This window comes from Rhinopithecus bieti, unplaced genomic scaffold (genome assembly GCF_001698545.2).
Source record: "Rhinopithecus bieti isolate Rb0 unplaced genomic scaffold, ASM169854v2 scaffold_26298, whole genome shotgun sequence".
Taxonomy (NCBI): domain Eukaryota; kingdom Metazoa; phylum Chordata; class Mammalia; order Primates; family Cercopithecidae; genus Rhinopithecus; species Rhinopithecus bieti.
The window spans coordinates 256164-270029 of NW_016811735.1; the positions used below are offsets into that span (position 1 = coordinate 256164).

The 13866-nt window shown below is 42.2% G+C and overlaps 1 protein-coding gene and 1 long non-coding RNA gene across 4 annotated transcripts in view; one reads left to right on the plus strand and one right to left on the minus strand.

Moving 5' to 3' along the window:
- The first annotated feature begins 2652 nt into the window (after positions 1-2652).
- On the plus strand, positions 2653-9673 carry LOC108543984 (uncharacterized). Of its 3 annotated transcripts, XR_001889716.1 has the most exons (3): positions 2653-2960; positions 7073-7228; positions 9352-9673. It is a non-coding gene; the product is annotated as an uncharacterized LOC108543984 (long non-coding RNA). The 3 variants fall into 3 exon arrangements; XR_001889715.1 differs by having other exon boundaries at positions 7073-9673; XR_001889717.1 differs by lacking the exon at positions 2653-2960 and adding an exon at positions 6904-6947 and having other exon boundaries at positions 7073-9673.
- A 1136-nt stretch (positions 9674-10809) lies between these two features.
- FSD2 (fibronectin type III and SPRY domain containing 2) overlaps positions 10810-13866 on the minus strand; it is a 30853-nt gene continuing 27796 nt past the window's right edge. Inside the window, exon 12 of the mRNA XM_017894868.1 lies at positions 10810-11751. Coding sequence (XP_017750357.1) covers positions 11499-11751 — 253 coding nt within the window. The 3' untranslated portion in view covers positions 10810-11498. The remainder of the gene's footprint in view (positions 11752-13866) is intronic.

Consider the following 13866-nt stretch of genomic DNA (forward strand, 5'->3'; position numbering starts at 1 on the left):
TTCTCATTTTCCCTAACAGTAATGGGAATGCTTCTGTTGTATTATTCAGTATGATGGTTACCATAGATTTCTGATAAGTGTCCTTTATCAAGTTGCTATTCATTCCCCATTTGCTTAAAGACTTTTCTCTTAAGTCAAAGTAGCTATTGAATTTTCAAAAAATAATGTTATTGAGATAATCATGGGGCTTTAAACCTCTGAACTATTAATACAATGATTTATAGTAACAGGTTTCCTAATGTTAAATCATTTCTGAGATACACCTTTTCTTGTTCCCGATAGAACTTTATTTTAGAGCTTTGTATCTACGTTGAGTTTGGCATGTAGTTTTCTCTTCTCATGCTTTTATCAGTCTTGGTATTATGGGGATACTAATGCCATCAAATGAGTTGAAGAACTTTCTCTCCCCACTCAACTCCTCGCCATGCTATAATACAATTTCCAGGACAAGGAAAAAAAAAAAAAAAAAGGAGAAGTGAATATGATGTAGCCCCACGGCAGCATTCCAGGCAGAGGAGACAGGATGGGCAGCACGTTATGCTCAGATCATAGGACTTAAGACTTCTTAAACTGGAGTAAGAAATGCAAAGCAGGCTTGGCCCAAACTGGTAAATTAATCTTCAAAGCACAACTAAGTTGCTGAAACACGTGTGATTTGCTCCTAATGTTTATATAAAGAAAAGGCTCCCAAACTCTTCCCAGCATGCATGAACGGTCTTTCCCGCTTTAAACCTAGTTTATTTTACAGTTCAAACCCGTGCTTCCTTGTCTGTGAGTTTCTTTGCCCAGAATGTTGTCTCTGACAGTCTATGATCCGCACATTCCAAGTCTTACCTCACCATGTTTATTTATTTATTTATTGATTCATTTATTATTTAAGAGACGAGTTCCCGCTCTGTTGTTCAGCTGCTAAAGTGCCAATGCGTGATCTCGGCTCTAGCTGTAACACTCCCCAGGTTCAAGCGATTCTCCTTGCCTCAGCCTCACCAAGTACCTGGGACTCATGCAGCATCCTGTTGGCCATGCCCCGGGCTAATTTTCTATTTTTAGTAAGCGAGGTCTCGCCATGTTGGGCCAAGGGTCACTGGTCCTCAACAGCTCCCGACCCTCCAACTGATCCGCTCCACGCTCCAGCCTCCCCAACAGTACGGGACTAACAGGCGTTGAGCCACCCACCGCCGGCCCCCTAACCCCATGCTTCTTAAAGGGGATACCTCCGAATGTCTATGAACACCCAGATATAAACTGACGGCCGGGCCGCGGGTGGCCTCAAGCCTGTAATCCCAGCACTTTGGAGGCCCGAGACCGGGCCCCCGGATCACTGAGGTCGAGGAAAATCGAAGAACGCATCCTGGCTATACAGGTGAAACCCCCGTCTCTACTAAAAAATACAAAAAAACTATGCCCGGCCGAGCGAAGGCCGCGGCGTTCGTAGGTCCCAAGCTACTCGGGGGCTGAGACCAGGAGACATGGCGTGAACCCCCGGGAGGCGGAGTCTTGGCCAGTAAGCTGAGAGCCCGGCCACTGCACTCCCACGCCCTGGGTGACAGAGCCAGACTCCGCCAAAAAAAAAAAAAAAAAAAAAAAAACTGAAATTTGTCAACTCTTCGTTTGTTTACTTCTTAAGAACTTTGATAGCTGTACTGGGTTGGTTAGTGTCGCCCCCAAAATTCATGTCCTTCCTGGAACCTCGAAATGTGATCTTATTTGGAAAGGGTGTCATTGCAGATGTGATAAATCATGATCAGGTCATACTGGAGTAAGGTGAGCCTTTTACCTAATAGAACTGGTTTCCTTATAAAAGACACAGAGACAGAGACACACAGGGAGTATACCATTTGATAAAAGAGGAAGAGTGGATTAATGCAGCTACAAGCCAAAGAATACCAATGATTGCTGGCTCCCACCAGAAGCTAGGAATAGGCAGGAAGGATTCTATTCAGAGCCTCAGAAGAAGCAAGGCCCCGCTGACATCTTGATTTCTGACTTCCAGACTCCAGAAAACGAGAAAATATATGTTGTTTTAAGCTATCCAGTGTGTGGTACTTTGTTATGGCGGCTTCAGAAAACTAATATAACGGCAATTTCATCTTCCTAGCCCCAAGAGTACCATGTGGATATTAGAGTACAGGATTGTTATGTAGGCTGTCAAATTCCTTCCAAAGAATGGTTGGGCTTCCAGCAGTGGCCAAGAATCGCCAGATGCTTATGAGCGCCTGCTGCGAGATGCTTGTACAGTGAATTCTCAAGAAAGTGGTGGCCATTATAACCGCAAGCAATGATGCTACATAAATAGTAAGAAACCAAATACAACAAGGGGCAGCGGGAGCAAAGAGAGAAACAACGGCCGCTGAGGAAGGAAGCCTCAATTCCCCGGAGGACATCCGCGGGCGGAGGAGATGTGAATCTGCAAGCCGTTCTCCCAGACCCCGCTGAGCGACTCCCGGCGCTCTCTCCACTCCCTACCGCCCTCGGACCCAGCAACAACCGGATCCTGTGCATGCCTTCCCCTGGTCTAAAGCGACTCTCCTCCTGGATAACGTCAACCAGCCGAGCGATCGATTCTGAGCCTGCTCGAAGCTCCTCGGCGCATTCAGTTATAGCCCGCTGGTGCGTGGGGCGGGACTTCCTCTCACGCCCAGGAAACTAGAAGGGCTTTTCCGCCGGAAGGAGAGTGGATTTACTAGGAAGGTGGGACACTGGAGGGGTAGTACCTTGGAGTTAAGTCCGGTCTCTGGCCACCCAGCGGAGCTGGTGACAGCAGCGTCCTAGTAGGCAGGCAGGCGTATCAGGTTTCAGAGGATGCAGTAGGGAACGGGGGTAGAGGTGAGGGGTCGTTGCATCTGTCGCGGTGTGTATCTTTTGGGGGTTCAGCGCCACCAGCGATCTGGGCCTCATTCATTGCGCTTACATTTCTCCACCTCATTTGAAGAACGAGCTTGGTAGCCGACGGAGCTGAGGTAAGTATAAATGCGGAAAGGAGAAATATGCACTCACCAGACTAAAGTTTGCAGTTTTCACATAGGTGGTGCTATCCTGTGTCCCATAAGGGCCTGCGCGAACCCAAACCTTCTGAATCGGTGACGCCTGTTGGAGGCAGCAGCACCTGTTGCATTAATTTTAGAACACACACACAGAGTTGGTAATTCTTAAGCTTCTTGAATCTGCTGGCAGTCGTTTGGTGTCAGAAGTGAGTAAAGCCATCTTGGTCATCTCCCTCCTTTTAGCGTATACTGAAGCGTGATGAGGGGAGATAGGCCGAAAGTTATACAACTTGTTAATAACAGAGCCGAGAGTGAAAGCGCGATTTCTTCATTTTCAGCCCGGAATTATTTGTTCTACACCATACTTTTTCTTTGCATTGCTAGACAATTGGTCTTTTTTTACGAAGTGGATGGGGAGTTGCAAGGAGGAGTGAAGAGGGTGAATGTACGTCTACATACAGTATAAATCCATGAAAGGCTAAATCAGTGTGTGTTAGAACTGTGTCAGTCATCTACATCTTTCATACTTTATAGATGGAGATGAGTCTGTCACGTCGCTTCTGTCATTTCACTTTTAGCAATAGATGTGTAGTAACAATATGTGAAGAAGGAACTTTCATTACCTGTTACACACATTTACACAGAGCGGCCTGGGGTTCACTGAACACGCTAAGTGCTCACCCTAGAAAACTGATTCTGTAGCGTGCACTGCAGTCAACCCTCAGCTGTTTTAAGTGATCTTACATTTGGTGCTTGTGTGGCTTAAGTGTCTTGTGCATTATTGCACTCATCTCTCTCATGTTATTGAAATGGAAATGTGTTGTAGGAAAGTGGCAAGCCTGTGAAGAAAATAAGTGAGCCTGAGGCCCAGAAAACCATACATTAGCAAATATTGAAAAACTGTTCACTTCACATAGGGGGTGTCTTAAGTACTGGGGAACTCATTCAACCAGATGTTCATTGTGGGGAAGCCATAAATAGTCTCTGTCTCCTGGGTTCAAGCGATTTTCCTGCCTCACTCTCCTGAGTAGCTGGGATTACAGGTGTGTGCCACCATGCCCGGCTGATTTTTGCATTTTTAGTAGATACGGGGGGGTCCCTCCATATTGGCCAGGCTGGTCTCGAACTCCTGACCTCAGGTGATCTTCCCACCTTGGCCTCCTAAAGTGCTGGGATTACAGGTGTGAGCCACCGTGCCCGGCTTCTATATAAACAGTTTTCAAACTTGTTGGTCTCAGGAGCCACTAAACAGTTATTGAGGACTCCAAAGAGGTTTTGTTCATATGAAAATAGTTTTGACTTCACTAACCCCGAGAAGGGTTTTCAGAAACCCCACAGAGACCGACTTTCTTTTAAGATATTTCAGGCCGGCGGCGGGGCTCAAAGCCTGTAATCCCAGCACTGGTTTGGGAGGCCGAGACGGCGGATGCACGAGGCAGGAGATCGAGACGCGCGATCCTGGCTAACACCTGGAAACCCTGTCTCTAGCTAAAAAAATACAAAAAAAAAAAAAAACTAGCGCGGGCGAGGTGGCGGGCCGGCCTGTAGCCCAGCTAGCTGCGGGAGGCTGAGGCGCAGAGAGAATTGGCGTAAACCCGGGGAGGGCCGGAGCTTGCAAGTGAGCTGAGGATCCAGCCACTGCACTCGCAGGCGCGCGGGCGATCAGAGTGAGACCTCCGTCTCAAAAAAAAACAAGAAAAAAAAAGATATCTCAAAAGAAATTTTAGATTATGTAGAGGAATGATTGCTGTTGTGATTGTGACATGAGCAGAAGTATCACCTTAAAAATGCAACAACAAGCACAGTAGCTTGTATTTCCAGTAGCTGTATAATTCCAGGCACAGAGAACACAAACAGTTGTCCATTTTTAATTCTTTTGTTGTTTTTTTGAGACAAGACCTCACTGTCATCCAGGCTGGAGTGCAGTGATGCGATCACAGCTCACTGGCAGCCTTGACCTCCTGAGCTCAAGAGCTCCTCCACCTCAGCCTCCTGAGTAGCTAGGGCCACAAGTGTGTGCTACCACCCTGGCTAATTTAAAAATATATACATTTTGTAGAGACGGGGTCTCTGTGTGTTGCTCAGACTGGTCTCAAACTCCTGAGCTCAAGCCATCCTCCCACCTTGACCTCCTGAAATGTTGGAATTACAGGCGTCAGCCACTGCGCCTGGCCTGTAATATTTTTCTATGCTTGGAAAGTTTATTATTAATCAGCTAGGATACTTCTCTACAAAAATACACATATATAACTTGAGATTTAAAATTTTCTCAGCCAGATGTGGTGGTTCACACCTGTAATCTCATCACTTTGGGAGGACGAGGTGGATGGATTGCTTGCGCTCAGGAGTTTGAGACCAGCCTGGGCAACAGGGCAAAACCCCATCTCTACAAAACCGCACTCAGCCATTTTGTATTCTTTTTATCCCATTACTTTTTTTTTTTTTAATGGTTTCAGACAGTGGTTCAGACCAGCTACTAGAGAATCAAGGGCTAAGAAGAAAAGACTACCAATTTAGTAGATTTGGACATGGACAAGCCACAGGCAGTTTTTCTTCTCACTCTCTTGGCCAGTTATCTCTTGCTTAACTTCCCCTGCCAGTAGCCAGTAGCATGTGACAGCCTCTATGTTCCATCTCCTTTTTCTCCCTCTTCCAGAACTTAGATGAGTTTTCAATGGATAACTGTACAGAAACATACCCACTAGTGAGTTTATAATAAATAGGTAAATGCTGTTTAAAATACCTTATGTAGAAATCCTTGATAGTTAGTTATATGTGGTTATTTTTGGGAAGCTGGCTTGAGGTTCTTTGAAGGGCTGGGAACATGTATTTCTTTCTTTTGCATGTACCTGTGTGTGTGTGTGTCAAAGTTATTTGTTCACTGGTGCTCTACACATTCAGAGAAACATTTCCAGTAATGAACTATAGAATGATCCCTTTATTTCTGATTTAAAATAATGGAGCATAGGATCCCACTGTTTGAAAATTCTAGCCATCAATCACTTTATAAGAAAAGGATGAAATTTCAGTAACAAGGGGTTTGTTTATCTGATTTCCACCCTACAGATTAATATATAAATTTGGCCAAAGTTGTTTGGGGGAGAGGGGCTGTTGTTAGGTACTAACTATAATACTTTGTTGCTTTGTATCACTTTTAAAATTGACTTTTAAAGATACTTGACATTTGAAAAGGAATCACCTTTGATCTTTCTAAATCCCTAATTTGACATTAATTTTATAGCATATGATTTATTCCATAAAGTCTTAGATCCTGAAACTAGCAGAAAGCCAAATACTCATGTTGTGCTATAAATATAGGATTGACAGTTAAGCTTAGTAGTCACGGGGGCAGCTTTCACTCACCAGCCTCCAGGGCATATGAACCAAATTTATGATTCAGTACATTTAAAATATACATGTTGAAGATCTTTGGGCTCTCATAAGGATAGTCTAACTATAATAAATATTAAATGTGTCAAAGGTCTCTTGCAATGATGGGAAGAGCATTCTAAACCACATACATCTTTCCCATCCCCAGATCATTCTGTGCCCCCTCCCACTCTTCCTAGATTAGAAGTCACCATGGAGCACTGTTAGTAATGGGACTGTGTATCAGATCTTTAAGATGTACTGGGACAGAAGAAAGGTTGATATTTTGGGGTTTTTTTTTTTTTTTTTAGATGGAGTTTTCACACTTGTTGCCCAGGCTGGAATGCAATGGCGGCCATCTCAGCTCACTACAATCTCCGCCTCCCTGGTTCAAGCGATTCTCCTGCCTCAGCTTCCTGAGTAGCTGGGATCATATGCGCCCACCACCATGCCCGGCTAATTATTGTATTTTTAGTAGAGACGGGATTTCATCATGTTGGCTAGGCTAGTCTTGAACTCTTGACCTCAGGTGATCTGCCCGTCTTGGCCCCCCAAAGTGTTGGGATTACAGGCATGAGCCACTGTGCCTGGCAGGTTCGTATTTTAATGTTTCCTTCTACTCCCCAAGCACACACAAATTTGAAAGCTGCTTTGCTTTCTAATAAAGAGACTTTTCCTTTGATTTGGAAGATAATTTGATGTCTCTTTTCTCTTTGCAGGTATATGAGCTCCCTGAAAACACAAAGCAGTTATTTCCATCTTCAGATCATTCAGAGATTATGAAGGCACAAACCCTGCCTTCAGTTTGCTTATAGTCAAGTGGAGCAGACACAAGTCAATGATTGCAGTATAGCTACTTAAGTAATCTAAAAGAGGTGAGTGTGGCACTTAACCTCTCCTGGGACGGGGAGGAATAAGGCAGTGTTTCCAAGAGGCTATACAGGCATTAGGTAGACAAGGAAGGGGAGGTCCATTCTGGGTGCCTAGGACTCTGTGGCTGGTTTATAAATTGTAAATGGTACAAAAAACAGTGTTGAGTATCTTTTACCTTTCTCCAGAGTACTGTTCTTACTTTTGGATAGTGCTTCTTGTTTTTTCCTTCCCTCTCCCTGGCCCTATCACCTTTAAATTAAATGAATGTTTAATTTAAACATTCATTTAGTAGGAAGGAAGTAGGAGGGTAAGAATCTTTCTGGGTGGCAGAATAATAGATGAGTCTACAAAGAGCAATGTATATACTCAGTAAAGCCATCTCTAAAACTGTGTTTCTGCATTGTTAATAGTGCACAGTTGGGAAATCTCAGTTTTGTTGGTTGTGTATTTTCCCAGTGAATGGATTATATTCCTTTCTGCAATCCAGTCTGTTTGAATTTAAGGGCATCTCTTAAATTCCTTTCAAGCAAGAGACCTAACATTTAGACTTAGGAATGAGAGTAGGAGAGACAGCAAGATTAGAATCCAAGTTCATACTACCAAAACATTTTTATTGGCTGTGTCTGAGTGACTACATGTTGTTTGAATCAGCTGGAGGCTAATTTGTAACGTTTCAAATAAATGATAGTTTAATTCCTCCAGGATTTGAGTAAGGTGAAAATAGAGCTAAAAACCATGATTCTGTCATGTTCTGGCAAAATGAAAAAGCAATCAATTTGGGCTTTTTTTTTTTTTTTTTCTGGAACTGGTGATAGCAGAAAACAAACAATGAAATAGTCAGACATGATATACTTGACAAGAACTACCACCTGTTCAGCAGCAACTGTAAAATAAGTACTAACTTAGGGGCAGTTGTTGTGCCCAGGTCATAGTCCTACTCCTTCCAGGGGACTTCCGGATGACAGAAAAGATGCTGACCAGCTGGGGTCTTCTTTCCAAATAACAAACACTTCTCTTGCATTTAGATTAATTAACCATTGGTTACAGTGAAACAAGCATATGTACAGAGTTAATCTCCTATAGCTTGAAGTTATAAATGATCTTTATTTGAGTATCTTGACATGGTAAAGGACAGTGTTTTAAAAGCTGGATTTGGTTATGTTCTTCTGGAGACTAAGAAAATAGAGTCCTTGAAATCAAGCTGACTCTGCTTTTAGCCTCCTAAATGAAAAGGTAGATAGAACAGGTCTTGTTTGCAAAATAAACTCAAGGCCTACTTATCTACCAACAGCAATTATATGCTTTCCATTGTCTTTCTATAGAAAATAGGAGTAGTACATTTATAGATGAGAAAACTGGAGAAAGACATAGTGAACATGTGAGAATCTTGTTCTACTAATTGATAGGAGGGTGACTAGAAATTGGAGAAGTTGTCTTGGTAAGTTGAGGAGAGGACTTTTCTTATAGTGCAGTGTGGTAGCTGAACCTGCTTGCATCAAGACCAATATAGTCTTATTTACAGAATGCCAAATCACAGTGAATTGTGCTGTGGACAGCTTCCAGTGTATGAGTTGTGGAAGATGATGATTTTAACAGATTTTGGAGGATGAGAAGTATTAAGAAAAAGGCCCCACTGCCCATGCATTTGCTCTGCTTTTTACTTTTGACCAAGTATACACTTCAGAAATATCTTAGTGGATTGTATACAAGTGATTGTGTGTCATTTGAACCAGCAGGAAGTAATTTATTAAACACACTTTTCTAAATAAAAGTCATTTAATTTTATCAGAAACCAGTGTCATTTTAGTTTGCAAGTCTCAAACCAACTTTCCAATTCTGACTTATAAGCGTGCCTTAAATTCTTAATACTGCACTCTGTGTTACTGAACCCATGTTAGTTTACACCAAGATTCTGTGGTGGTTTTACATATTCTTTTTCCCCTTTGTTAAGGTGGGGAGGCCACAGCTTATGTGAATTGACTTTCTCAGGAGTTATAAAGTGATACAGGTAAAGCTAAGAAAAGGACAGATTTTGATATCTTTTGTTTTAACTGTCCAATGTTAGGGATTGTGGCTACAGTGGTCTAATTTTTAAAAATTCTTTTTTTGCTTTGTTTTTTAACAGACTTATCAGCATGTTGCAGGTGAACATGGCATGTTGAGGTAAATCTGTCCCTTGTTGAATACAGTTTCAGTAGATTGTTTATAGTAGTTTAAGGAATTGGAATTTTTTTACAAAAACACAAAAGTTTTGTTTGGTTCTGTTCTAGATGTTTTTCTTCTAAATAAATGAGAAAGATGTTTCAACAAAGGCTCTTTATGCTGAATAATTATGATGCTTGAAGTTGCTAATCTGCTTTAAGTGGATTTGTCTGACATTTGGTGTAAATGTCAGACAATTCTAGACAGTTTTTTCTTGGTCAAATAAAAATTTAATTAAAACTTTACAGGTGTCGAGTTTTTAATCCATTTATCCGTGTTCATATTAACATGTGTAGTATTCCATAAAGCCTATTAGAACCCTGAATTCAAACTTGCCTTCTCTGTGATATCCTGTTTCTTACTTGGTAGTTTCTATTTCAGTAGCTGAGAACATTTTTTAATATACATATATGTATCTTTTGTTTGTTTATAACTGGAACCATTTCTGTGCTTACATCTGCTGTCCCTTGTTTCAGAGTAGACAGTCCAGCTTGGCAGGCTAGGTATGTGTGTGTATAATGAGTTATTAAATTGTCAGTGTGAATTGTTAATTCAGGAATCTGAGCTGCCATTTATACCAGTAGCCAGAGTTTAGTAGATGAGAGTCTTTCAGTTTGTCAGGATTTGCATGTGCTGGAAAACATCAGAGGTTTTTTTGTTTGTTTGTTTTTGAGACAGAGTTGCGCTCTTGTTGCCAAGGCTGGAGTGCAATGGCACAATCTCGGCTCACTGCAGTCTCTACCCCCCGGGTTCAAGCAATTATCTTGCCTCAGCCTCCTGAGTAGCTGGGATTACAGGCACCCACCACCACGCCTGGCTAATTTTTTGTATTTTTAGTAGAGACAGGGTTTCACCAGAAAACATCAAAGTGGCCTTTTTTTTAAACACAAAACCTTAAATGATGAGATTAGGGCATATCTGGGTTTAGAGGCATCCGTGGGACGTGATACCGAATTGTAATTGCTTCACAAATGGAATTATTCTGCAGCTTCACTCACAAGCTTTGAAAATGCTATGTGTGCAGAGCTTAAGTGGCGACTGGAAACTTGAACGGGAGAACCAGGAATGTAGCTGATGGAGTTGGGCATTGAGCTCACAGAATGGCCTGGGGGCAGTGAGGCAGGATGCCTGAAAGCTGCCTAGCTAGAGATCAGTCTTCCTTCCCGTGCTCAGCTTTGCCCTCTGGTGGGGTGTTAATTTCTTTTAAAAAATTGTTGTGCATTTGCTAATATGCCACAGATGCCCTTCTGTTCTTTCACGCTGCCTCCATTCTAGGTTTTTTCCCATTTCTTGGCCATAGGTCCTTTGCTATAGTTTTGAAAGAGCCTTGCCATCCTTCACATGGAGAGCAGTGAGAGGCCAAAGAGCAGTGGCTGAAGAAGATACTCATTTATTCAACAAATACTTGGTAACAGCTGTTATGTGTTAGCCGTTGGGAATCTAGCAATTAACAAAACAGGCACTGTCCCTGCCTTCGTGGAATTGGGCATTATAGAGGTAATTTCAAAATTAGAGAGTGGTGCATATTGTGTAGGAGTGGAACAGGGTGTTATAAAGAGTACATAGTGGAAGGGACCTCACCATAATGCTGCTCACTATTGGGAAAATGAGGGTAGAAGACGTTGAGAAGGGCACACAGCTTCCCTAGTTTTCTACAGACAGCCTCTTGCCTTCTCAAGTGTATTCTTGGCTGACTCATGAAATGCATGAGTGTACTGGGGTTGCTGGAGCCATTAAGACTACCCTCCTCGTCTTCCAAGCTCTCTAGGTCTTGGAAACTCATATTTTGCATATACACAACTACAGTTTGACAACTTTAAAGGCTTTTGAGTTCATTTAGTCTGAGCCTTTATTTTACAGCTGGGCCTGGTAATGACTATCTTAGCAGCACACAGGACTAGAATCCAGGTTGGGTGAAATGAGCGCCAGCACACCATTCTGCCAGATAATAACATCAGCCATAAATTGTGCTGGGCACATGGTGCTTAAATGCCAGGTTCAGCCAGCTAAGGCGTGAGTGGCTGCGAGAGGGGTAGGCATGGAAGACAGGAAACTGGACATCAGAATGTTCTAATAGAAAGTGACATGTTTTGGCACTGAAATGCCATTATGTACCTTTAGACACCCAGGGTTTTCCAAAGAAAAACAGGGATACACAAATTCGTGAAGCTGACAACTAAATGTGTATAGATGCTGAGAAAGGTCCACATTGAAAAATGACAACTTTGAATTTTCATAGTCTAATAGAATGCCGATCTTCTTTGGAGGAACTGTTATTCTTATATCTGGAGTTGTTCTGTTGTGCAGAAATTCATACTTATGCCTGAAAATTAAATTTGACATAAAGTTTCAGTAATTCTATAGATTTACTATTTATAGAACATTTCATATTAATTTTATTGATAGTCCTATGATTTTGCTATTTTCTAGTATTAAATGACTAGCAAAGTGACAAGCTATTTCTAAAACTATATTCTCTAAACTATCTCTTTTCTAAAATTTGTCCTAAGAAATATTTTCTTTTTTTTTTTTTAGACGGAGTCTCACTCTGTCACCCAGGCTGGAGTGCAGTGGCGCTATCTCGGCTCACTGCAACCTCCACCTCCTGGGTTCAAGCAATTCTCCTGCCTTAGCCCCATGAGTAACTGGTATTACAGGCATGTACCACCAAGCCCAGCTAATTTTTGTATTTTTAGTAGAGACCAGGGTTTCACTGTTGCCCAGGCTGGTCTCAAACTTCTGAGCTCAGGCAGTCGCTCACCTTGGCCTCCCAAAGTGCTGGGATTACAGGTGTGAGCATCTGCTCCTGGCCAAAACATTTTTCAAACATCATTTTTTCTCTAGTAACCTCTTAACCTAAGAAATTTACCTATAGCATCCTGAACTCTCTTGCATCTAAACTAGCATAGGAATAGAACATGTTTTTAAAATTTGGATTAGACATTTGAAACAGGGAACCTTGTGATTTTCCATGTGATAAAATGGGCCTCTTGGCATAAGCTCTTCTCTGCACAGTTACTCCAATTCTTAAACTTTCAAATTGAGTGGGGAGCCAGTGGGCCTGTTACCAATCAATATTATATCACTATCCGTGCTCTGCATCCTGTGTACTTTGAAAAATGGCAGAAGCCAAAACCTGTCACAGGAATTTCCTAACCCTGCTACCTATAGATACTTGAAAAGCTCTTTGTGTCAACAGGCTAGTCTAGGCTGCTGGGATGAACACTTGGAATACAATCTAAATGTGTCAGAGGAAGCCAGCCTGTCTCTAGCCCATTTCACCTTATTTTAACTAAGCAGCTGCTAGAAGCTATATGAGTCCTTTCCTGTACTTTCTCTCACACCACCAATGGAGTCTAATACTATTAGCCAAAAATGCAAGTCTGCTAGGAGACCTTATCCTAGGATACCTTACCTTCATTCTCCGTTTGTGACGTGTGCGCGTGCACACACACACCCCTACACATCCCTACATCTGTAAGAAACTGGCTTGGCTCTAGCACTTGGCCTGTAGCTTTTGCCCTTCCTTTGTCTTCCATCCCTCTTCTATTCTGTCTTCTTACTCCCCTTATTCCTCCCCCTACACACAGACTTCTAAGCTTTCTTTATGCTCCCTTAGTTTTACTCTGCCCCTTGTTCTTGCCTTTCTAAAGAAGAGACTTTGATCTTTAGCCTTACTTCAGGCAGAATCCCCAAATAAAGTATCTGCCTTAGTGTATAGTAATTCTTGCATTCCCCAAACTGGGTCTGAAGTTTAGTAGATTTCATTAGTGTCCTCATCTATTATCAGGGGAAGTTGGTCTTCCCACTTATGCTTGGGCATGACACATAATGTGTAAATAACCATGATAGAGGATCATGGGCAGAGAACATTGGATGAACATTAATAGGATTCATCAAACCAAGGAGGGTCAGAGGCCCCATTTTACAAGGTGTGATGGGAAAGCAGTGTGGGGTCTTGTTTTTCAGTTTTTGAGGTGAAGGAAGGTTGTAACCATGGCCTTCTAAGTCTGAAAGTTTATTCATTGACCTGGGCTGCATGAGACCTTTTTCCTTACTATATGGAACTTATCCATGTGTAAAGACAGAGTGCCCAGCAGCAGGAGCAAACCAGAATTAGCCATAACTACTAAGCCTCTTGCTCACATTCACTTAAAAAGATGGAACTGGGGCTTCAAAGCAAACTGTATTGGCTTAATACTAAAGGTGAACAGAAATGAAAAAATCAATCACTTAACTGGTTAGGAATGAACTCTTTGGAGCCAGACTGCTTGAGTTTGAATCCAAGTTCCAAATCCATGTTGTTTGGATTATCTAATTGCTGTGAGGTGTGGTCTTTTATTTTATTCTTTTATTTTGTTTTGTTTTGTTTTAGAGAAGGGGTCTTGCTATGTTGTCCAAGCTGGCCTTGAAGTCCAGGGCTCAAATGATCCTCCCA